General features: G+C 45.2%; 1 protein-coding gene and 1 long non-coding RNA gene across 5 annotated transcripts; one reads left to right on the top strand and one right to left on the bottom strand.

Moving 5' to 3' along the window:
* Window positions 1-1298: 1298 nt before the first annotated feature.
* On the top strand, window positions 1299-22316 carry RRP12 (ribosomal RNA processing 12 homolog). Of its 3 annotated transcripts, none has more exons than XM_079977225.1 (34): window positions 1299-1509; window positions 2140-2381; window positions 3522-3605; window positions 5373-5449; window positions 6448-6553; window positions 6975-7091; window positions 7361-7499; window positions 7648-7775; window positions 8084-8182; window positions 8394-8485; window positions 8575-8686; window positions 9234-9334; window positions 9430-9544; window positions 9830-9972; window positions 10496-10617; window positions 11213-11277; window positions 11384-11546; window positions 11722-11876; window positions 12641-12708; window positions 13431-13524; window positions 14308-14466; window positions 14608-14688; window positions 15597-15702; window positions 16667-16774; window positions 17154-17311; window positions 17681-17772; window positions 18161-18319; window positions 18504-18676; window positions 18803-18919; window positions 19872-19918; window positions 20154-20232; window positions 20837-20904; window positions 21373-21452; window positions 21851-22316. In XM_079977225.1, exons 1-34 carry the CDS (start codon window positions 1371-1373, stop codon window positions 21951-21953), a joined length of 3891 nt encoding a protein of 1296 aa, XP_079833351.1. In that variant the 5' UTR covers window positions 1299-1370; the 3' UTR covers window positions 21954-22316. The 3 variants fall into 3 exon arrangements, with proteins under 3 accessions (XP_079833351.1, XP_079833349.1, XP_079833350.1); XM_079977223.1 differs by having other exon boundaries at window positions 18803-18925; window positions 19869-19918; XM_079977224.1 differs by having other exon boundaries at window positions 1300-1509; window positions 19869-19918.
* Window positions 8608-25135, bottom strand: LOC307216727. 2 transcript variants are annotated; one of them, XR_013839283.1, is made up of 5 exons: window positions 24998-25135; window positions 20496-20562; window positions 10429-10604; window positions 9793-9952; window positions 8608-8745 (listed from the first exon to the last, which is right to left on the bottom strand). It is a non-coding gene; the product is annotated as an uncharacterized lncRNA (long non-coding RNA). The 2 variants fall into 2 exon arrangements; XR_013839284.1 differs by lacking the exon at window positions 20496-20562.
* Window positions 25136-25195: the final 60 nt, after the last annotated feature.

Here is a 25195-nt window from a genome sequence, read left to right as displayed (position 1 = left end):
TGGATGTCTTCCCCTCACAGGTGCCAACTCCAACACGAGCACCCACAAAATTCCCCATGAAGGGGCTTGGCACCCACAAATGTTGCTGCCAGGGCCATGCGCACTGCATGGCACCATGGGCCCGGGCACCCATGGTCACAGGTCCAAGTTGGCACTCCTGCTTCCTCTGCCCCACCTGCAATAAAACATATATTTCCTGTATTGGTATCTAGAGACACAGCAGGTGCTGTAACTCTCCAATGGTTTGACTTTACCTCCAAAAGGCACACTCTTCCATAAATGGCCTCCAAGGCACCTGGTCACAGTGTTGACACTAATCAATGCTGCCTAAGGCACTGTGCCTCCAGGTTACCCAAATTTCATACAAGACAAACTGGTGTTATATTTTCCACCAGCCTTGCTCTTGAAAACAAAATGTAGCACTTTTGAGTGCTACATCTAGCTTCACTAACAATGAACCCCAAAACTTGGGATCTCCTCCAAACCGGTGCCTAAGTTATTCAGGCATTTTGCCACATCCCCCAAACTGTGAAACAGATTCATCAAACTATCCATTTGGAGTAAATTAGACAAGCTGGGGTTTGGAGTGCTGTTAACTAGAAAACACTGTTTGGAAAGTGCTGCAAAGCTTGAGGTTTCTGCTGCAAAACAACTGCAAAACTTTGGCACTGGTTTGGAGAGTATTGGACAACATTGGGTTTTGAGGTGACACCCATGACCCCTGGTTTGATGTATCAATTTCTCAGTTCGGGGGCCACTGCAAAACGTAAAATTGGGCTGAAAAACTCTGCAAAACGATTGCAAAACGTTGGCACTGGTATGGAGGGGATTCTAAATTTGGGCGTTTGTAGTCAATACACTAATACCCGGCAGAGATGGAGTTGGAACCCATGCCTTTCTGCGAATAATTGTCAAGAAGGAATGGGATCAACGAATATGGCATTAAACAATAGTTTTAGTTAATTAAAAAAAAACACAAGTTCGAAATCCGCTTTATATCTAATTTTTGCTATCAATCCTCACCACGCTCGTGAACAATTTAACCACCTTTTTTAAAAAAAGAAAACACCTTCTGCTGCCATAGCAGACAAATAGACTCATCTAGTGAGTCAAGGACTTGCGGCAGCATTAAGATTCTACTCCCGGCCTTTTACGCCCACTACCCTTTCGTCGCATACGGAGGGTTATTAACGGGGTCGGAAGTGGATGTTGTATTTTTTTCCCTTTACCTCTTTGGATAGCGGCGGAAAACGTTGAAGGGAAAGCGGAAGTTGATTCTCCGCACGGAGGCGGATAACCGGAAGTACTTGGAAAACAAGGCGGAACTGAGGAGCTGCACGTGGGATTTCTCGTGGCCTGCGCCGTTCAGAATGGGGCGTTCGGGCAAGCTGCGCTCTGGCTCTGCCAGTAAACTCAAGCGCTGGCGCAAGGGGCATAGCAGCGACAGTAACCCGGAGGGGAGACGCTACCGCCTGGCTGCCCGGGGTCGCTTGCTCGCTCCCCGATCCGGTATGTGCGGCCAGGATAAGTGGGGGAATAGAATGCACTTATAGAAGGAGGGGGGATCGGAATAGAAGGGATTCAGAGAGAGAGAAATCTCCTACAAGGGCTTATGGCGTCATGGGGTTGAAGAAAAGCATTCTTCACCCGGAGAAATGTACTTTGTTTAGTTATCCTACGTTATTGAACGTTAAAACTGGAACTGTCCGACATGAATGAGTTCCTGTACCCACCCTGTGTGATATAGCTAGTGTCAGCATCTTATGTGCCCCATAACACAATACAAAAGACAAGAAGTATATATTTTCTCCTATTAAGTGTGACATTTCATTTTCCGCAGCCACCCTTGTTGCTATGGGTGAAGTACCGCTGTCTGTAGTGCTTGTTCATTGATGATTAAGTTGGAATAATAGTTGTGGAAGGATACTTGTGCAAACTTTGATACCAAGCCAGTGAGTAGCTATCTAAAGCCATGGCCAGCCTGTTGTGGATTAAACTCCTTTCTGGATTGCCTGGAAACAACTTGGCTTGTCATTTGCGACTCTCTTGGTAGGCCTTATATGGACAGAAACCTCATAGCAATCCGTTATGAAGTGTGTTCCCTCCCCAGTGTTGATTGAAGGTTTGTCTCCCTTACAGAAAACAGTAACCTGACTGTGGATGCTCTGAAACTGCACAATGAACTGCAGTCATCAGGACCCCTGCCTGCCTCACGGGATGGGGAAGGGAGTCAGCTGCACATGGAGGAGGATGACAATGCCGAAACTGCTAAGACCCACAAATCTTCAGCCACCTTCCTGAGTGGACTGAGTGACTGCACCAGCCTCACCTTCAGTAAAGTGCAGCGTTTCTGGGAGTCCAACTCTGCGGCTCACAAGGAGGTAATTGAATGCCAACTCCTAGGAAGTCACAAGGGCAGTGAAAGGGAGGGGCAAAGAATATTGGGGGAAAGCACACAGAGGAAAAAGTCAGTTTTTGACTGTAAGAGGAGATGGAGTGGAAGAGATGCCAGCAGAGAAGAAAGTGGGAAACGATACATTAGAAGGAATGCAGAAAAGTGGATACCAAGCAACCAAAGTGATAGACTAAAAGAAGTTACAGCAGTCAACTGACAGTGTGTCACACAAGCAGCAGTTATGTTGTTAGCTCATTGTTAACTGCCCTAAAGCTACAATATTAATAAGTAATACAGTGGCACCTCGGGTTACAGACGCTTCAGGTTACAGACTCCGCTAACCCAGAAATAGTACCTCAGGTTAAGAACTTTGCTTCAGGATGAGAACAGAAATTGTGCGGCGGCGGAAGGCCCAATTATCTAAAGTGGTACCTCAGGTTAAGAACGGCCCTCCGGAACGAATTAAGTTCTTAACCTGAGGTACCACTGTAATCATATTCATAAGAGTTGCCAGTCTGCCTCTCTCCCTTTGTAACTGAGAACTGTGTGCACTATATTTGTTATTCCAGATTGAACAGTTTGTAGTTGATGGCTGTCTGGTAATAATGTAAGAGATGGACCCTCAGAGGCACATTATGAATGCACTGGCTTCCTGCTACATATTGGGGGCACTTTGACACCTTCATTGTTCTGAGGGAAATGGAGAAAGAATTGCTATGCCATTTTGGAAATTTAAAGCAGAACTTGAATTCATACTTAGATTGCAAGAATTAGAAAAGTGGGCATTGTGCCTCCATCTCCAGATTGAAGGAGCAAGTGAAATGAATGTCAATCTACCGCTCATCTCCCTGGATCTGTAGTTCTGACACAACCTTCCTACTCTCATGTCAGCTCAAGAGCGCAGCACAGTGGTTATAGATAGCTGATCTGCTCTTCCAACTATTTGCTTATCTATGTCAAACTCATGCTGACCAGTAATCAGTGGTGAAGTTTTCAGTCTCTCCGGGAAGCATTCATGGGGATGGACAACAATACTTACATGTAGGTGTTGGGGTGGCATGTTGTGAGGGAATGTTAAATTAATTTGGGCTTTAATCTGAACTCTCACACTTGTATTCTTTGATAGATATGTGCGGTATTGGCTGCTGTCACCGAGGTGATCCGAGCACAGGGTGGCGTAGAGAGTGAGACAGAGTATTTTGGTGCATTGGTAAGTACCAGTACTGTGAAATGAGGCAGGCAGGAGCTACCTGGAGGTTTCAGGTCACTAATATGTACAGTTGAGTGTGGTTACCAACAACTGCTGTGATGGCAGTACCCATCAATAATCCCAATAAACAAACAGACTTGACCGTCATAGGGCAAATAGCAGACAGGAAGTAATGGCAAGACCTTGTAGCATTTGCATGAACAGTTTATCTTGCTTCCCTTCATGCTTTTTACTTATTTATTTTATTACTATGTTTACATCTTGCCCTTCAAGGAAAATTTTCAGGGAAGCTTAAATAAAATTCAGTAAGCACAACCAACACCAATCCCACTGGATGAAACAATTCCAAACACCAGTCGGAGTGGTGGTGGTGAGATAAGGCTCCACTTGATATGCACTCAGCCTAGGGAACAGGGAAATATACCACTAAGAAAACTGCAAAATGGTGCATCCATGGTAGCAACTGCAGAGGGAGCCAATGAACTCATGATAACAATTGAGCCCCACAACACAGCCCTCGTCTATATTTCTGACACTCATATACTGGTGGTGGTGTGCTATGATTGGGTGCTCCCTGCAGCATATCCTGCATTTTATCATAACAATATGGGAGGTGGGGGAAGATTGTCACATGAGCCAGCATATGGCCAGGTTATTGTTGCCATTATTATTATTTAAATTTGGATACTGCCCTTCATCTGAAGATCTCAGGGTGGTTCATAGCGTAAAAATACAGAATAAAACCACAAAGTACATACCGTAGTTTTCGCTCCATAACACACATTTTTTTTCCTCCTAGAAAGTAAGGGGAAATGTCTGTGCGTGTTACGGAGCGAATGCTTCCCTCCTCCATGGCTCGCTTTGAAACAGCAAAGCGGGAGAAGAGCCACTGAATGGGCAGGAGAGAGGGACAGAGAGCCTGCTTCTTTAAAGGAGCAAAGCGGGAGAGGAGAGGAGCCGCTTACACGAGTGTAAGCGGCTCCTGTCTGGTTGGCTTCTTTAAAGCAAGCAGGCTCTCTGTATCTCTCTCCTCCCCACTCAGCGGCTCTTCTCCCGCTTTGCTGGAAATAGCAGGAAAGATTTTCAGCTCGCTGGGGGGCGGGGGGAGGAGGGAGAGAAGCAGAAACTGCTTGCTTTAAAGGAGCAAAGCGGGAGAGGAGAGGAGCCTTCTCCCCTTATACCCCTCTTCTGCATTATTAGCAGCATCCTTCTCCACACACTCCACGCGTGCTCCTTGTCCCTTGAGTGGTTTTCCTTCCCTCCGCACTTAAAACGTTTTTACAAAGCACAGATCCACATGGATCCTCAGGATTTTTGCACTGGGTCACCCCAAATTCACCATCAGATCACATAGCATGTCCATGGCTACAGTTTGCACCAAAAAAATCACGCACCCACTGTTGCCTGGGGCCACAGTGGTGCAAAAACGTGGTTACAAACATGGATCCACATGGATCCTCAGGATTTTTGCATTGGGCTACTCCAAACTCACCGTCAGATCACATGTCTGTGGCCACAGCATGAACCACAAAAATCAGACATCCACTGTTTCGTTTAGAATATTTTTTTTCTTGTTTTCCTCTTCTAAAAACTATGTGCGTGTTATGGTCGGATGCGTGTTATCGAGCGAAAAATACGGTAATATAAACATAATAAGAGCAAAAACAAACCACTAACCTAAAGGTGCTCCGTTAGACTTCAAGATGCAATCCCAGGGAGTCCAACATCCTTTCTAATTACTTCCTGCACGATACTATGTCTCCTCAGATGACTACTCTGGAAGCTGTGGAATCTCCAGAGTCCCTGGCTGCTGTTGCTTACCTGCTGAATCTGGTGTTGAAGAGGTGAGTTCGAAGAACATGAGAAAAGTACTTCTGGACCAAACCAGTGGCCCACATCAGGATGCTTTAGAAAAGGATTAGAACAGTTGAGGATGCAAGCATAACCTTCAGTGCTATCTTGACTATTTCCCGGACAAAGGCTGATCTGGATGTAGCTATTGAATGCGTTGGGCCCTGTTGTGAATCCATTTACACTCTTGACCTCTTTTTTCTTGTATTTTGGCAATGAGTCCCCAAGATAAATATCCTTCCACTTTGTGTTGCTGTTGCTTTTTAATTGATTGACACATTAATATGATGTGTTACTGAAATAAAAGTCCCCTAGCAATTTTTTGTCCCTGACCTTTTAAACTGTCCTTAATGATAAAAAATCTTGAATCTATTAGACATTCATTTTCTGGTATCTTTTCTGCAGCCCTCATCACTCAAGCACTTCTGTGTACATTTACCACTTCACAATATCTCTGTTTAGATAAGATGACCAGAATTCCCCACCATGACCCAAGTGTGGATGTTGTTGCTCTTACATTTGACAGTGGATAACTGTGCAAGTGATGAAGTGCAAGAGCTGGTCTGGGCCTTTGGTGACTCTCTTGTCTTTTGAAATGGAGTGGGTGATTCATGTACTGGGAGTTTAGAAGTATAGGGTGCTACCAAACTAAGCCTAGCTGCAAGAGATTAAAGTTCCTTGGAAGCAAAGGGTAGTGGAATATAGTCATACCTTGGATCTTGAATGCCTTGGCTCCCGAACGAATTGGCTCCTGAATGATTGAAACCCGGAAGTGAGTGTTCTGGTTTTCAAACATTCTGGGATTCCGTGGTTTCCAGTTGGCTGCAGGAGCTTCCTGCAGCCAATCAGAAACCGCACTTTGGTTTCTGAACATTTTGGAAGTTGAACAGACTTCTGTAGTGGATTCCGTTCGACTTTCAAGGTATGACTGTACTTGCTATTGTTTTTGCCTAACATTGATGCCTCCTCCTATCTCTTAACTCCCAAATAGGGTACCAGGTCCTGTGCTGATCAAGAAGTTCTCTGATACATCAAAGGCCTTTATGGGGATCTTAGGCTCCCAAGCCTGTGGAGACTCCACCTCGGCCCTGCGCTGGGTAAGTGTTTCAGGAGAGGACTAACTGTGGGGCAGGAGGGACATCTGGATATTGGGTGTAGGCAGCTGTTGTGATTAATGGAATCCTTTATGTAGTGTGATGTGCCCTTGTGATTGTATTGTGAAATCCCTTTGTCATGTTTCATGGGAAATAATGCAGAAATGAAATATAAATAAATTAAAAATGCATGTCCCGGAGTCAGGGGCCATTCTGCATAGCTTCTTGGTTTATTGCTTTTCACCCCACCACCCCCACAAGCAAGGTGTGTGGAGCAGTGCTGGGTTGAATGAATCCTGTTGATAGGCCCAAAGATAAAGGGCGTAGGTAGTGGTGTCAGATGCATCAGAAATTTAAAACTGGAAGGATGTTTCTTGGCATAGTGATAGCACTCTATGTCCATCCTTAATCTGTCTCCTTTCAGGTGCTCTCCTGCCTAGCTACATTGCTGCGAAGACAGAACCTGGTAGCTTGGAATTACCCTGTGACAATGCAAGTTTTTCATGGCATTCTGAGCTTTACTGTCCATGTCAAGCCCAAGGTGAGTTCACATCACCTACCCTGCTCAGCACAAACCAGTCAGTTTCACTGCACTTGGCAGCATGCACCCCAACGCTGCCACACTAACTTTCACTTTTGTTTCATCTGTTAAATGTATGTCCCACCTTTCCATGTGGAATGCCTATGGGGGCTAACAATAAAGTGTAATAAGAGATGTAGCCCATTTCCAGTATGTAACTGCTTGGAGTTGGGCATGAAGTAAACAGCCCAGCTCACCACCCTCTCTCCCTCCCCTTTCCTTGGTTGCAGGTCCGCAAGGCTGCTCAGCATGGCGTTTGCTCCATCCTGAGAGGTAGCGAATTCCTCTTTGGGGATGGGGCTCCCTCGCATCACCCAGCTGCATCTTCTGCTGCCAAGTTCTGCGTGCAAGAGATTGAGAAAGCTGGAGGTATTGGAGACAGGAGATTCATGAGTTGTGTTTTATTAATATTTGCAAGCTGCTCTGGAACAAATCTCTCTGAAGGGTGGGCTGTGAGTTTTATAATAATAAACTGTGTTGGAGAAGGTAGCAGTGCTAGACCTCTTTGGTTTTCCAGGTGCCAAAGAGGCCACAACCACTCTTCATGTACTCACTCTGCTGCGTGACTTGCTGCCCTGCCTGCCTGCCCCATCTGTCAAATCTTGCTGCGAGACCCTCCTTCGAGTTATGACCCTCAGCCATGTGGTGAGCTCTCTTCTGTTGGTTAACAGTGGCTTTGTGGTGCTGCCTCTGCTCAGGGGATGCCACACCGCCCAGTGGGGAGAGCCAACATGCTTCAATAAGAATGAAAGCATGAATAGTCTTTGTTTGTTACCAATGGGAGCTTGGTATGAATTACCTATGTTCCCTCTTGAGGATGGGAAATAATTGCCCTGTCACTTTAGGAGGGACACTCCATTACCATATTTGGCACACTGGCTTTTGTGGGGGAGCCAATGTATCTGGTGCTTTTAAAAGAACTTATTTTTACACATCTTCTCTCCACCCACCAGCTAGTGACAGCATGTGCTATGAAAGCTTTCCACAGCCTCTTCGTTGCCCAGCCGCCCCCATCCTGCCTGCCAGCTGAACTCAATGCCCAGATCATCATGGTGAGTACTGTAAGAGTCAGGCTAGATGAGTGGGAGGTGCATAACCAGCCCTGGGGGCTCAAATATTTAGTTATTCATTTTGGTACATATATATCCTACTTTCCAAGGCAAAAACCCTTCTCAAAGCAGTTCACGAGCTAGTATCAATACAACTTTAAAACAATGCAGATGCAGTAAACCACCAATAACGCTATCTATTCTGCTTTACCAGGCCCTATATGACTATTTACCCAGTGAAAATGACCTGCAGCCTCTGCTGGCCTGGCTATCTGTCATGGAGCGGGCACATGTCAATCTGGCAAAGTAAGGAGGAGAGCAGTGGGGAAGATGGATGGGTGGTGTTGGGTCTACTCCCCAGCTGGTCCATAACAAAAGGTCTCTCCATTCTCTAGGCTGCAGTGGGATCTGTGCTGGGCTCACCTTTCCCGCCTCTTCAGTGCGGCAATGAACTGCTTCCTTTCTCCTCACACACAAGTGGTGGCGGCTGCTGCTCAAACCCTAAAGGTACTGTCCCATCTTTTCTCCCAAGTGTACCATGTAGGGCTGTCAAGAATTGTGTGCTGCTGAAATAAAGATTTGTTTGGCATTTCAGTGAAAGTAAGCAACCCCACTCTCCCCAAAAGTCCTCTTTGTGAATAGACACCTACAGAGAACTTTTGCATTGCCAGCTTCTGTTCAACCCCATGATGTAACAGGATACTTGGACCTACAGCCAGCTTGCTGCAAGCACTGATTGGCACTCACCGAAAGCCTGCTTTAAGGAGGCATCAGCTGTGCTGGTGGGGAACTCCTTAGCACAGTCCATCACTGCAGGCTTGCTGTATAGCCAGTCAGCTAGCAGCACAAGTTTCTCTTGGCAACGAATAACTGGAGCACTTTAATGCTCCTGATTGTTTGGCATCTATGTCACCATGTGGGTAAGAGGGCATGGTTTGAGGAAAACTGCCTTGTGGGCCCAATTGGGACACATGCTGGACTTTGCCCACCCCTGCTGTAAGGAGAGTGGGCTAGTGCTAAAGGTCTATGTGTGTGTGTTTGCCTCTTGTTGTAGGTCTTGCTCAATGAATGTGTGGCCCCCCACATGGCAGAGCTGGGGCTGGTTTCCTCTGCCACCCCCTCTGGACCAGCTGCTCACGTCTGCAAGATGTTCAGGTAGAAGAAGTGGCCCAGCGGGTTGAGGGAAAGAGGTCAAAATCCTGGTTTTGAAAGGCTGCGTGTTGAATAGCTATTTGCTTTTCTCCTTGCAGGGCAGTGGAAGAGGGCTTGACATACCGATTCCATGCGGCATGGGCCTCCGTGTTGCAGGTTCTGAAGATTTTCTTTGAAGTGTGTGGGCATCAGTGCCATCTCACCATGTGTAAGGTAAATGAGTTTCTGTGGTGACAGCCCTGTTCCACAAGAGACAAGAAGGGATCCCCATGGCAAAAGAACATTTGGACACTGAGGCCCTGCAAACTTCTGAGATGCATTGTTGCTAAACTTTTCTAGAGCTCTTAGGATCGTGAGCTGGAGATTTGTGGATGCATAAATGTGTGTTATACAGTGGATATAAAGAAGTCAGTGATAGGAGTCATTATAAGAGGGTAGGCTGTTTTATAACACATGCTTACTTGTGTGATGCTCTCTTTCGTTTTCTTTATTCTGCAGTGCTTACAGTCCTTAGCTGACCTGCGTGGCTCCCCACACTTTCCTCACACCGTGCTGCTCGACCAGACTCTAGGGGCTGCAGTGACCACTATGGGCCCCGAGGTGGTTCTACAGGCTGTGCCCCTAGATATTGATGGCACAGAGTGAGTATAATCTCTGCCTTTCTGGGTTTCTGATGTTTCTATACCTTCCCATAAGACAAGCCCAGCTGGATCAAGACATCTAGTTCAACATCCTATTCTAACAGTGGCCATAGGCAGAATCAAATCGGATTTCACTACCACCTGAATAGGATAGAAATGTCTGAATGGACATCTGCATCAGAGTTCATATGAAAAGAATAGTTGGGATCCCATACTCTTCCATTAATTAGGAATACTGTTGCATGTTGCAAACTCATGTTTAGAATGGGTTAGCAAAATCGCATTTGAATCTGCCTTTGCCATTTAGTTGGATGCTCCAAGACCAGAAATTCTTGGACAGGATTGTAGGCTGAGCTGGGTGTTTACTACTTGTGGCTTTCACACCTCCACTATCTTACGGCATTGTTGTAGCTGAAAGTACTCCCAAAGGAACATCGGCACCAAAATCCAACATACCCAGGTACATTGCTTCCCCAATCCTCTTAATTTTGTCATTTGTTCTCTCTTCTGCTTCCTCCACAAGGGAGACACTGGATTTCCCCCGAAGCTGGCTCCTTCCTGTACTCCGAGACAGTATCCGAGATGCACCCCTTGCCTTCTTCTCCAGTTACTTCCTGCCACTGGCTGCCACTCTAAAACACAGAGGTAACTGACAGTGTAGATGGGCAAGACCATGAGCACATACCAGCAGACCTGAGTGTTGGACTTTAAAAGAGCACGACAACAGCTCCATCTCTAGTGTTTAAGATTGCAGTAGAGCTGTGGTACATTCCGCCTGGGGAATCCATCAGAAAATCTACCATACCAGACATCCCAAAACAAAATCCAGCTTCTAATGAGATTTCCCTTACCCATCAGCAAGTACCAGATTTGGGGTATTTGGGAATACAGAATGAAAAAAAAATACAGATGTTAAAGCTCCACATTTGAAGTCTCCGTCTTGGGATTTAGTTATAGTCTATTGTTGCATACCAGTACTGTTTGCATTCAGCAAGCAGAAATTCATCCTTTGGGTCTGCACCAATTGTGGCTTTGGATACGGGTTAGATCTGCACAAATATATGGGTCATCTATTGTATGGAGTGCATCATGACAGCAGTTGCCTGTTAATTTCATGAGATTTTATATAATGTGCAAACTCCAGGTGTCCTACAGGCAGAGTGCATTGATTTTCCCCTTAGGTTAACTTCTTCATATATACTAAGCTACAGTCACAGACCTCTCTCTTACCTTTCTCCAGCCACAGAGCTTGACGAGGCTAAACGGAACTTAGAAGCCAAGATCTATGATACACTGCAGTGGCAGGTGAGGCAGCACCCCAACAGTTCTTCATCTAGGTCTGGCACCCTGTGCTTAAAAGGTTTGGAGAGTAACTGTGGTTTGTAACAATGCTCCTTTCTCTGTCTTTCAGATCTGGACCCTTCTGCCTGGTTTCTGCAGCCAGCCTACCGATGTGGTATCCTCCTTCAAAGGACTGGCACGTACTTTGGGCATGGCCATCAGCGATCGCCCTGATCTGCGGCTCGTTGTGTGCCAAGCTTTGCGCAGGCTAATTAACAAAGGCTGTCAAACAGGTAAGATCTGTCCGTGGAAGTGACCCTTGCTCAGTTTACTCTAGCTAAGTCACTGTGGCTGGAGCTGCCGATTCCAACATTTTGAAACATGCTTTACCAGCAGCATCTTTCTTTCTTTCTTTCTTTCTTTCTTTCTTTCTTTCTTTCCATTCTCTATATTTGCTTCTCTTTGCAGAGGCCGAGCGTGCTGAAGTTGGGCGTTTTGCAAAGAACTTCCTGCCCATTCTATTCAATGCCTATAGCCAGGAGGGTGGTGTCAGCGAAAGCCCTGTACAGCGGCGTTCTGTGTTGGACACTATAAGGGCCTACTTGACTGTGACGGAGCCAGGGGTGAGCAAAGCTCTGTGAACAAGACCAGACTTCTGAGATCGTCACCACTTGCTTGTCATTCCACCTTTCCTCTAGAAAGTGGGAAGCCAGCAGTGTTACTAGTTTCCAAATTCTCAAGACTTGGGTTTCAGGGCTTATTTTAAACTGTTTTTTAATATTGTGTTTTAATTGTTGTAACCTGCCCTGGGACCTTGGAATGAAGTGTGAGTAATAGATTGTAATAGCAATATCATTCACCTCATGTGGGCCAGCTCTATAAGTGAACAACGTTGCTAGGAATAATAATAATAATAATAATAATAATAATAATAATAATAATAATAATTTGTATGCCGCCCATCTGACTGGGGTGCCCCAGCCACTCTAGGAGAGTGGATCTCAAACATGGGGGGGGAGGCCTTTCCCCATTAGGGCTAGGAGAATGGGGCTCTGACTGCTGACACCTACAAAAACTGAGGCTGCTCAGTTCAGTGGTTTTTGTTGGGGCAGGGTGCTACTGTTATTGATACTGATTTTTTTTTTTGTATCCTTTTAAAGATTTTATAATAGCATTTATGTGGAAATTGTTCAATTTGTGTACTTTTTGATGTTTTATTTATTGTTTATGACTGCGTTTGGTTATGTTTGTAATTATGTGTTTTCCCATGCTGTGAGCTGCCTTGCGCATGTTTTGAACTATGGAAAGACAGCATACAAATATAACAATGTATGTGTGGTGCAAAAGGAAAGCTCTGGGGATGACACTCTCTTTATCTCTATTGCAGATGGTGCATGCTTTCCTAGAGAAAGCTAGTGAAAAACTGACCAGCTCTGATAGTTCAGAGTTCACTAGGTAAGGACACCCCAGAGTTTGGATCCATCTTTTTCCATACAGTGGAGAAGAGTACCCTCAGATGGGTTACCCACTTTTCTGTTACATAAAGGTCAAGGGACCCCTGACCATTAGGTCCAGTCGTGAGTGATTCTGGGGTTGTGGCACTCATCTCGCTTTATTGGCCGAGGGAGCCGGCGTACAGCTTCCGGGTCATGTGGCCAGCATGACTAAGCCGCTTCTGGTGAACCAGAGAAGCGCATGGAAACGCCGTTTACCTTCCCGCCGGAGCGGTACCTATTTATCTACTTGCACTTTGACGTGCTTTCGAACTGCTAGGTGGGCAGGAGCAGGGACCGAGCAATGGGAGCTCACCCCGTCACGGGGATTCGAACTGCCGACCTTCTGATCAGCAAGTCCTAGGCTCTGTGGTTTAACCCTATGTGCATAGGCCTATGTAAATCAGTATTGTTTTCATCTTTCTGTGGAGTAAGCCCCTCTCTGCCCCACTCCTGTTAAGCTCATTGGAGGCCTGATTTTTTCCTCTGTTCCTCCCAGGTGCTCCCCTCTCCCTGCAAGTCAGAGAAGGCAGAGAGAGAGGGATGCACCCGGCCCTAGTAATTGTGGAATCTGGTAGGTTTGCATTGATAAGTAGTTGGCTTTGTACTATTCCCAGGGAGAAGCAGAGTCCTAAAGATTAGCTTTTGTGTTCACGCTTGCTAACTGTGCCTTCCCTGTTGCAGGCTTTCTGTCTTCGACCTTGTTGTAGCCATGGCCCCTTATGCAGATGAGCCATCTCTGCATGACCTCTATAGCACCATCCAATCCTCCTTACAGGTGAGCTGCCTTTCAGTTGGCTGTTGGAGTGTATGCTGGGGAACATTGCAAGCTCCAGGCCTGCTAGCTTTGACCACCATGATCCCTGCTCTTCCTGAGAGTGCCATATTGACATCCTTAAAATCAGTTTAGCTATTATATTTAGGGAGACAGTGTCTTAATCTGTTCAGAAGGAGGCTGCAGAGTTGTTTGACCTTATCCATATTACTTGGCTTCTGCTCCCAAAGTTGTGTGGAATCAGTAGGGCATGTTTGTCTATGATCCATTGCTATCCTGCTCAGGCATAATCAGATAATAACCTAGCTGTCTGCTTTGGGCAACCCTATGGTCCTTGTTTCATGTTGAGTGCCTATCCTTGCATCTTCTTGGCCACAGGGGTAACCTCCTAGGTGTTTTCCCAGCTGTGTGGGAGCTGCTTATCCTTGAACATTTTCTGTGTAGCAAAGATAATGTTCAGATGATCCAACTGATGCTGATTCTGTGCAAAAGACTCATGTAATTGACCCTCACATTCCATACGCTTGTGACATTTAAACAGTCTCTCAACCACATGGAAACCACTGACAGATATTCAGCTCCTATGCGACTAAAATATCTAAAAGGGACTAGATGGTCCTCAGGTCCCTTCTAACTTTGTAATTCTATGATTCTATAGATGTGGCCTCTACCTGGTTTCTGGAATACTCTTCCCCCAACTTCCATATTGTGCAGGCTGAGAGCCTCTGTTCTTGTGTGCATGCAGTTTGTTTTTGCTAACTAATTTGTCTGGTATAATCATCCTAGAACAAAGACCACAGGATACAGAAGAAGGCTTATCGGGTGCTGGAGGAAATATGTGCCTCTGACAGGCCTGCCTGTCAAAACTTTGTTAGAAGTCATCTGGAGGAGCTACAGAGTGCCCTGCTAGGCTCTCTTCCCAGTGCCACTTCACCTGCCAAGAGGGTAAGGAAGGTGTCTGGGGAGAAGACACTTGTTGCTTTCCCCCCTGTGGTGGGTAGGGTGCTGAAGCACGGGTGGTGATAGAAATAAGAGATTGCTGTCCCTGCCTGCCTCTAACTCCACACTCCCATTCTTTGTTCCCAGCCCCGTTTGAAGTGCCTCTTCCATGTTGTCAAGCAGCTCGCAGTGGAGCATGAGGACTTCGTTACTGCCCTGGTGCCAGAGGTGAGCAGAAAAGGCAGTGGCAGGCAAGGAATGGGGAAAGTAGGTGGGCATTTGTGTCCGCAGAAGATGGGGAGAAATAGTACTTCTGGGGCTAGAGGTGGGAGCATGCACGGAACTAAATCTTCATCTCCAAACAGAGCCAAGTTATGGTACAAGTTCCACTATATTCTGAGTCCCCACATCTTTCTGGCCCATAAATGGAATTTTATTCTCTCCTACCTGCTGCAAACAAACTCAAGCCCTTTGGCAAGTGTAGCTATTCAGCATGGAAATCCTCTCTCATTCCTTGCTTGCCTTGTTTCTTTTGCATTACAAACATCTTGTTCTCATGCTGTGAATAAGCTGTTGTAATTCAGAATGAGGAATTTTGCTTCTCCTACCTTGCGATGAGGGAATAAATATATTCTCCCATCTGTGGAGGATGATACCCTGTAGTGGGTTGTTGCTCCCACTTACTCCAACAGGCAGGGCTTATGCAGTTTTGTCTTAGTCCCTGACAGTTGGAAGTTACTGCCAGTTTCTGACCTGCCTGCTCTGCAGTGCTCCATCTTCAGGTTCACCTGATTTGCTCTCTTTTTTAAAAGCAACGAACTAGAAATGTTTTCTCTCTCCTTGAATCTGGATTAGATAGCTACTGCCTTTGTGAAATCCTCAGAAGAAGAAGTTCCCTACTGCTGAAAGTGTTTTGTCTGTCGTCACACATTTAAAAAGATTATAGGTCAACTTGATGACTGTAGTTTTTGTGCTTGGGAAAGTCATAGATTAGCTGGAGCTCTGATTTGGTAATACATTTTAGACCAATGGCTTATATTTCAGTTCTCTCTGAAAGCTGATGCTGATAATACAGTGATGTTGAAAACTGGGAGGCAGAGGTGGTATGGGGTGATCACAGGTACCTTTGTATTTAGGTCATACTCTGCACCAAGGAGGTGTCGGTGGGTGCCCGCAAGAACGCGTACAACTTACTTGTAGAGATTGGTCATGCTTTCCTGCGCTTTGGCCCGACACCAAACGGTGAGTCCTGGTTTGGCCACATTGGGCTGTTACCAAAAAGAGATGGACTTTTTTGCCCTGTGCCCCCTATCTTTCTGTCAAATGCTGTTGGCTCCTATGTACACCCCTTCTATTTTTGACTACCTTACATTGCTTTCCATCTCTGCTTCATTTATTCCAGTAATTTTAGTCAACTCTCCTCTTATCACTGGTCCGTATAACCTCTTCTGAGTTTTGCCAAATTTTGCATTTAATTGCTGAATTGAGACCTGGATGAACTTTGTGCAAACTGAAAATCTGTACATATTGATTTTTTGTGTGTAATTCTGTTTAGCAAAGGGCAATCTATGCAGGGTACTGAAGTCTAACCACCTGACTACTAGAAATCCTCCTTGATTCTCTCCTGTTTCAGAGATCTCATCAGGCAATGCCTACACATTTTTCAGATTATCCTTGAATCACAAGTACTAGAATTTTAAATTTGGCATCTGATATTAAATTCCACACTAATTAAAGAAATGCAGGATTCACTTAGCCCAGATTCACTGAGGCTTTGAATATCCCAGTCTTTATACACCCTTGCACTGTATAAAGCAGAACATATTTAACATTTCAGATTGGTTCCTGCTTTCAGAAGAAGGGTTTTCAGTAGCCAGAACATGGGGGCTTTTCTGTCCTTCCTAATTCAGTCTATTATAACTGTTGCCTGTTCCCTTCCCAATATTGCCTGTCTACTATTGATATCTGTACTCTTGTCTTTTTGGTCTCTGATATTCCAGCTAACTCAGAGACCTGGATGTTAGCATTGTCTCCATAGTGCCTGGGTTCCACTTTTGAAAACCTTTCATTCCCATTGGGTTTTCTGCATCATTGTAGGCACTTTCTGGGGGAGCCTCTTCAGCCCCAATCCCACCTGTGTTGGTATAGTTGGTATCTTACTTTTAGCAGTTTCAGTGCAATAACCCCCAGCATTTATTCCCTCCAGATGGAATGCAGCGTTATCTCCTCCTGGTTTATGCGGGCTTGACTGGTTCAGTCACCATGATCAGTTGCACGGTGCTCGCTCTTGCCCGTTTGCTCTTTGAGTTCAAAGGTGAGAGATCTGAATGCCAAAAACATGCTGGATAATGCTTATAGCCTCAGTAGTTTAGTACACAGAATTCTTCTGCAATTGGCAGGCACCAAAAGTTGGGAGGCACCAAACAGAGTTTGGAGACTATTTGAACTGAGCTTATTGCATGGATGCTAATGAATATGTCTAAGGGTAACATGAATGGTTGTATTCACTATAGCAGAGAGCTCTGTGCCCTTTGGGTTCCAAGCACCACACCAGTTGTAAGCACTGTGAGGCCTGTGCTGGGTTGCTGCTGAGCAGAAAACTTGCTGAAAGTAATCTGAGCCCTGTGTTGTCTGGCTCTCAGTACAGCCTGAAGAATTGAAGTATGTCTAAGATTAGCTTTACTCTACTGCAGAACACGTTGGGTCAGATGCCCTGGAGCAGCTCATGCAGCATGTCTGCCTGATGGTAGGCTCACGGACGCGGGATGTCGTCAAGTCAGCTTTGGGCTTCCTCAAGGTCGCACTCTTGCTCCTGGACACGGCACTGTTGAGTCGGCACTTGGAGACCATGGTGAGAAGGGGGAATACACTAGGGCAGCCTGTAGGAAGGAAGGTTCTGGGAATAAGAGTAGCTTAGTTTGCATAACTTAAAGGGAGTGACGCAGAAAGGTGCCTGAATTGTTGGAATCTATTTCTGCCCATTGTCTTGTCTAGTTCCTGACTCAAGAGTTCATGGGTATATATTGGAATTAATGATCCACTCTTTTCCCAGCTTTGGTGAGGTGTTGTCCCACTTATCGTGCTGTTGGGAAGCAGTAAAAGCCCGGGGAGGGAGGCAGGTTTGCGCACATGCATGAGAGAGAACCAAGGGAATTCATTTCATGCAAGGTGTGGTGGGGGGGGGGGCATCAGAATTCTAAAGCTTGTGCTCTGCTTCCAGTTAGAAGCCATAGGAGGATTGACAGACGACATGAGACGCCATTTCCGCATGAAGCTGCGAAACCTCCTCTCCAAAATGATCCGCAAATTTGGGTAAGTTCTGGGGTTAGAGGGAGGACTGGGGAGATCCTGTGGTGTGATGCTCAGGAAGGAAAAGTTCTAAGCTCACTCCAAAGCACTTGCTTCTTAGATGTGCTTGTCTTGAACTGTGCCATCTTGGATACAGCTTCATGAGCACAAAACCTATCTTAAGAGTGATGACCAAGCACTTGAGAGTAGTCCAGATGTTGCTGGACTCCAAATGACATTGGCTCTAACCAATATGGCCAAAGGTCTGGGATTAGCTGGAATTTTAGTCCCAGCAATAGGAAGGCCACAGGTTAAGCACTGGTCTAATGCCTGTCTGACTTCTATGACTGGTAGTGGGGGATACGCAAGAGACTGATTTCTGTGACACTGGTCTTCCGTCTTTACTTCCCAGGTTTGAGCCTTTGCAGGCTTTGCTTCCTGAGTCATATCGCAAGGTGCTGCTGAATATCCGCAAGGCTGAGGCAAGGAACCGCAAGCGGCAAGCTGTGAAACGGGCAGCAGCCACTTCTGTAGAAGGAGGAGGACCATCGCAAAGACCCATGGGGGAGAGGTATTAATGTAGTGCTGGTCTTGTCTTCATGTCATGCCATTGTTGAACCTAAAAGCTACGGTTTTTTAAGGCTAGAGCAGGAGGGGTGTCTGCCATGGCAAGTGCGTTAGAAGGTGAAGTGTTCTCTATCTTCCTCTGCACCCTCAGTAAGTACCACTTGCATTCCCTCCTGCCTTGTTTACAGTATGGAGGAGGTCCTGGCAGACTCGGACTCTGATCTTGAAGATGACATCAAGCAGCACAAAGGAAAAGAAACCAGGAAAGTTCCACGGCAACAAAGCCAGGCCTGGCTTAAGGAGGGAGAAGGCGATGAGCCCCTCAACTTCTTGGATCCTAATGTGGCCCAAAGGGTTCTGGGTAAGGAGCAGTTTGACAGTGGCACAATCTGCCTTTTCAGTTTGGGGAAAGTGGGAGATCATTTATGCTGAGAGAAAGGGGCTGTCCTATCTCATTGTAAGTCTTTTGTGATCTTCTTTTATGCAGCTACCAAACCAGGCACGGGCCAGGCTGCTAAAATCAGCCATGACTTCAAGGTATCAGCTGATGGCCGTCTCATTATATGTGAAGAGGAGGAGGAGGAAGAAGAAGAAGGGGCTAAAGGTACTGGTGGATGGTCTAATGTATTCAGCTGAAAACTGGCCATCAGTGGTCTACAAACTATGACTGGGCTTGGTATCCAAGCAATAGTTTATGTTAACCAGCTGTGAAGTCCAGTTCCACTATGATAGTATCAATATTGTATACGTTTTTTGATCCCGATACTGTTTGATGGAATTGTTTGAAGTTAGATAACTTGGGCTTTATGTAGGCTGGTGAACATGTGATTTATTTGTTTTACTTTCAACATGTGATTCACTCCAGGGCTTTTGACACTTTTAGCCCTTTCAAATTAAGACCGTTCACTGTCTTCACATAAAATTATAATGTCCTTAAATATGTATTTATTTCAAACTATTTTTATACTGCCCTTCCATTAAAATAATTAAATAATTATAATGTAATAATATAATAATTTACTGGAAACATAAAGCAGTCCAGTAAAACATACAATACAATGTAGGTGCCACCACAGAGAAAGCACTCTTCCATGTAATGGAAGTTAGTGCCATAGGATGGAGTTAGTGCCAAATGGAGTTAGTGCTATAGGATGCAACACAAATCAGCAGCACCTCCTCCAAATATCTTAGGGAACATCTAAAATATGTTGCTCAGGGCTTACCAGCTGTTAAATGTTAACACAACTTACATTGTTTCCTGGTAATAAAAAACAGCAACCAAAATGTGTGTGGATTATTACAAAAATGAAGCACTAGCAGTTTTTCAAAGAGTGTTCTGGTGTGCTTGTGGCATGATTGCAGTCCTGTCCATACTCTTCTGGGAGTAAGCTCCTTTGAACACTTTGGTGTTTGCTTCTGATTAAAGTTTTATCATTTCAATGTGTAAAAACATATTGAACAGCTGAAATGCATACTTTTAACTATAAATGCAAAAGATTTTACAAAGATGTTTTATGTATTGTTCTCACGCTGAATTTTGTTCTCTGTTACAGGAGTGGATGAAGAGATGGCAGATCTTATGCAGGAAGTCGGGATCCGAAGTGTAAGTACTGAGACACGGGCAGGAGGGGGGGAAATAGGAATTTCAAGCATTTTCTTTAAAGGCCCACACAGTTGCCAAGGTGACTTGCTTGCTGAAATCAAAGGGGAACTGAGCTTGACTGTCAAATACAGTTCTTGTTACCAAGCAGATAATGCAGGAAAGGGAGAAGGCCTTGGACCCTAGTGAGAAGCCTGATTCATGTAGCAAGTGCTGATGCTTGGAAACTCTGTTGCAGAAAAAGGCTCAAAAGCGCAGATTTCGGGAAGAAGCAGATGATGAAGAACTGGGCACTGATGCAAAACCACAGTATAAGGGTAAGTGCTTTTTCCAAGGCTGGTGGTGTGGACTTAGCTGCCTTATCACATTGGATACATATCCCTGTAATAGGGAAGGGAAAGAGAATGAGATGCTACTGCTTAAGGTTATTTATATACCACCATTTCAGAAAATTTCAGGATGGTATGCAATGACATGTTTACATAAAACACCGTTAAAAAGAGTACGAAATAATCATTTCAAGCAGCTGTATAGGCCTGCTGGCATATGAGAGATGCCTGAAAGTCAAAAGCTAGGATACCTGCCAAATCTCTGCTGGAAGAGTGTTCCACACCATGGCCAACTTCTACTCAAGCCCAGTTGGACCTCTGAATCAGGGGATAATGTGTTGTGCTTATCCTACAAAACCACTCAGTGCTGTGTCTTGCTCCCAGTTAAACCTTAACACAGATAGCCCATCCACAGTATGCTTTCTCGTGCTGCTGAAGCTGAGTGGTGGGGAAAGTGTTTCAAACAGGCTGGCTGCACTTCAAGCATTGTTGACTACAAGAAGCTTACAATCCAGTGGAGGACTGCACAGAAACCTTTTTGTACAGCTGAGAGAAGCCTAGAAACTATTCCATTATTGTTTGTTCTTCACAGCTGGAGGTGTTGGAATCCATCGGCCTATTGGCAAGAATGCAGCACCTAGGCAAGCATACAAGGCAAAGGTAAGATTATGATGTGAATAGTTAGGACCTGGCATTGTCATAACTCTCAGAAGTTGATTATTTGTATAGAGCCACTTTCCCCACATCATAGGAAGCCTTGTTTATTGGACTTACCAAGCAACTCGAGTACAGATTCATAGTCTCAAAGTATGTTAAAAGATGTCTTGGTACAGACAATGCAGATTTCTTGTCTCCTACCAGGAAATTTCCTTGACTTACTTATGGCAGTCTTCTACATAGCACTGCATTCTATTAACTCTCACCCTAAATACAGGGCTGCAGGCTGGCTCCCTTTTAAAGACGAATCTCTGTATCTCTAAGCTAGATCCAGTTTTGAATAATTGATCTGAATGTGAGGCATTGATAGACGTTGTGAAAGCTGATGTGAATGCCCATTTTGGTGGAAGTCTACATTTTTCCATGTCTTGCTTCCAGTCACTAAGCACTGATTCCCTTCTGTTTCTACAGAAAGGCAAAGGTGATATCAAGAAGGGCCGCCTGGATCCTTATGCCTACATCCCACTGAACAGAGCCAAACTTAACAGAAGGTATGATATGGGGATGCTGTGGGGAGAGCATAGGAGAGCATTGTTAGTTCTGCTTGGACACATTGAAATTAATGGCCTTGACTAACTTAGGTCCTTAATTTCAATAGGTCTACTAAGAGTAGAACTTAACTCGATGCAACTCAGTGTCACTGTTCAGGATTTCTCTCTATCTGTAAAATGCTGCCATGGAGTTGTGTGTGCTTGAAACCAGCTATGTTCTCTTATCTCAAGCACTCTGCTGGATATTCTTGAGATTTGAAGCTTCCTTTTTCACTGGTATCCCAGACCTGCTTTTACTGCAGAAGCAGGGCACCTAAAGCCTCCATGGGAGAACTACACATGTACCTGCTGTGCTTGTGGCAGTACTCATTCTAATCTCTTCTCTCTCTTTCTGGCAGGAAAAGCGCAAAACTTCAAGGACAGTATAAGGGCCTGATGAAGGGGGCCCAACGTGGTGCCCAGGCAGGAAAGAGGCATCGTAAGAAGCAGCCCCATGTCTGAAAAAGACAGGTCCCCTTGAAACTCTCTGGGGTGCAGTTCCTTTCAAGGCAACCTGACTCTGGATCTGGTTGCTGCCACCTCACAACCTGAGCTGCTCTTTGGAAGTGGAATGAGATCACTAATTCCACAAGTTGCAGTTTATACTTTACTCAGCCAAAAAAGGGTGAAGATGTATATTCTAGCCCAGACTCCCTTCTACTATTTATGGAGCTACGCAGTAGGGCTCTTCTCACCAGATGCTACTGCCATGTTTTTTTGCACAACTATGTGTGCTTCGTCTAGCCTTGAACTTTGTGCAAGAGAGAGAAGTGTAATGAACTTCTGAGCAATAAATGTAACCAATGGAAGTTGGTTGTGTAAAAGTTGCTGTCCCCATCTGTATACTTTTTCCGGCTTGAAAACTGCCAGAACTAGCAACATAGTTGTGCTTTTGGGAACTATGCTAAACTTTCTAGGAAGTTTAACATTTCTCTGCATTTCAGGATTTATTCTATGAGGAATGTGACTGGTTGGTACTTGTGAAAATTAGAAAATAGTAGTATTATAGTCAGAGGCAGAAAGCTATGAGAAATTCTGAACCAAATTCCATGTGCCCATTTTATATGTTCTCTTGCTTACATAGAGTGGTGCCTCGCAAGACGAAAAGAATCCGTTCCGCGATTCTCTTCGTCTAGCGGTTTTTTCGTCTTGCAAAGCAAGCCCATTGACGGCTTAGCGGATTAGCGCTTTTAGCGGCTTAGCGGCTTTTAGCGGCTTAGCGGCTTAGAAAAGGGGGGGGAGGAAAAAAAACCCGCAGGAACTCGCAAGACATTTTCATCTTGCGAAGCAAGCCCATAGGGAAATTCGTTTTGTGAAGCGCCTCCAAAACGGAAAACCCTTTCGTCTAGCGGGTTTTCCGTCTTGCGAGGCGTTCGTCTTGCGGGGCACCACTGTACATCCCTGTCAAGGAGTGTACCAGTCAGAACACATGCACAGGGACAGAGCCAATGAATCCACAACGAAGAGAATGCCCACCCCACACATATGCAAAATCATTCCATAGTTCCTGCAATCAGTCCCAGTTGCTCAGGCAGCAACAACACACATCCCTTCACACAGTGAGTTGAATTCCCCCCCCCCCCCCGCTGCTCACATGTCTTATTAATTAACAAAGCACAGAGCATCCTTAACTTCCTTCATTGATTAGGTAAAGGTAAGGTAAAGTATCCCTGGATGGTTGAGTCCAGTCAAATTAGATACTCATCTCTTTTGGGACAAGAGAGCAAGCGTTTGTCCGCAGACAGCTTTTCTGGGTGATGTGGCCAGCATGACCACAGCGGTACCTATTTATGTACTCAAGCTGGTATGCTTTCGAACTGCTGGATTGGCAGCAGCAGGGACAAAGCAACAGGAGCCATTATCTCCTTATCTACAAGCTGAGGGTGGACCATGAGTACACTGGTAAGGCAGATGTCAGGAAAAAAAAACCTCAGCAAAAGTTTGCATGGCAGTTCATGAGTCACTAACCAGAGCAATAATCACCCAACCCTTTCTTATTTCAAAGGTTGACAAGATCTACAAAAGCCACAATGCATCAAACTATTTTTTTATGCATGTGAGTCAGGGATGGGGTTGCCATTTAATATCTAGCTTGCAACAGTGACATTTCATTTAATAATAATAATAATAATTTTTTATTTATATCCCGCCCTCCCCAGCCAAGGCCGGGCTCAGAGCGGCTTACAAGCAATAGTAAAAACAAGATGAATGATTACAACTTAAAAACAAAAATAAAATACAACATTAAAATAATGGAACATTAAAATATTAAAATGTAGCCTCATCGCAGGAGGAGAAGGAAAAGAAAAAAGAAAGAGAGGGAGGGAGGGAGGGAATCAAATTGGCTCCAAGCCAAAGGCCAGGCGGAACAACTCTGTCTTACAGGCCCTGCAGAAAGAAATCAGATCCTGCAGGGCCCTGGTCTCATGAGGCAGAGCGTTCCACCAGGCTGGAGCCAGAGTTGAAAAGGCCCTGGCTCTGGTTGAAGGCAATCTAACTTCCTTAGGGCCTGGGACCACTAGGGTGTTATTATTTATGGACCTTGAGGCTCTCCGTGGGGCATACCAGGAGAGGCGGTCCCGTAGGTACGAGGGTCCTAGGCCGTGAAGGGCTACATTTGTATTTGAGACAATACAGAGCCAGGCAGATTTGGTGTGAGGGCTGAGGAGAGAATTCCTCCTTTTATAGATGCTTGTAATGGGTGCTTTAATTGAGATCTCTGTATTGCAGGGGGTTGAACTAGATAATTCTCTGGGTTCCTTCCAACTCTATAATTCTATGATTTTATGAAGATTTAATCCTGAAAGCTATACTATAAAGATAAAACTACTAACTGGAATAGTTCCAGTGGCATTACAGAAACAAGCACATCAGTTTACACTATTTTAATTCTAATATTTGGGTAAAAGATGAGTCTTCAGTAGGCCTTGACTAGCAGCACATAGAAATTTTTTTGACATTTAACAGTTACATCCTGTGCAAATGCATTCAACAAAAACAAATTTTCCCTTCCCCAGGCATTTGAAATCAAATTAATTTGTGCTATTTTGTTATAGCTAGCTGATGTGGAGTTGTAATACCTTGGGGGCGGGGAACCTCTATCCCTTTTTATAGTGCAAGTAGCACTAGGTTTGCACTGCACAGAGTTTTAAAATATGTTCAGCTTTTGGGGGAAAGACCATAACTCTGGTAGAATACTAATTTGTTGAACTGGTCCCTGTAGCTGTGCTTTCTCAGCCTATTCCTGTGTCTCAACTTACTAGGGAAGGTGCAAGAGCAGTCCTGACCTGCTTATTTTAATGATTAGTTGGCAACCTTATTAGGACACCTACCAACTTGGAAGGGCAGAGAGCTCACACACAAGTGGACCTTTTGCCACACCAGCTCTGCATCTCCCTGCCATGGCGACAACTACTACCTATTTCGTTAAGGGCGCAGGAAATATACGAGGGACAGGGGGAGAGAGCTGTTGCTTGTAAGGGCTGAAAGCGCTTCCTTTCGCCTACTAGGTCACAGCATAACACTGTAGCTGTCAAGAAGGTGTTGGAAATGTCGCCGAGAAGACTACAAGCCCCAGAAAGCTTAAAGCCCCATTCTGGGTTTGCTCTCCCCGCCCTCTTGTCTTTGTGGGGTATTTCTCCTCCCCTCTCCTCAGTTTTCAACGGCGCTTCCAGGCCTGATGGTCGTTAGGCGTTTGCCGTGTT

The sequence above is a fragment of the Podarcis cretensis genome, assembly GCF_951804945.1.
Source record: "Podarcis cretensis genome assembly, chromosome: 5".
Lineage (NCBI taxonomy): Eukaryota > Metazoa > Chordata > Lepidosauria > Squamata > Lacertidae > Podarcis > Podarcis cretensis.
This window is presented reverse-complemented; position numbering and strand designations above follow the sequence as displayed.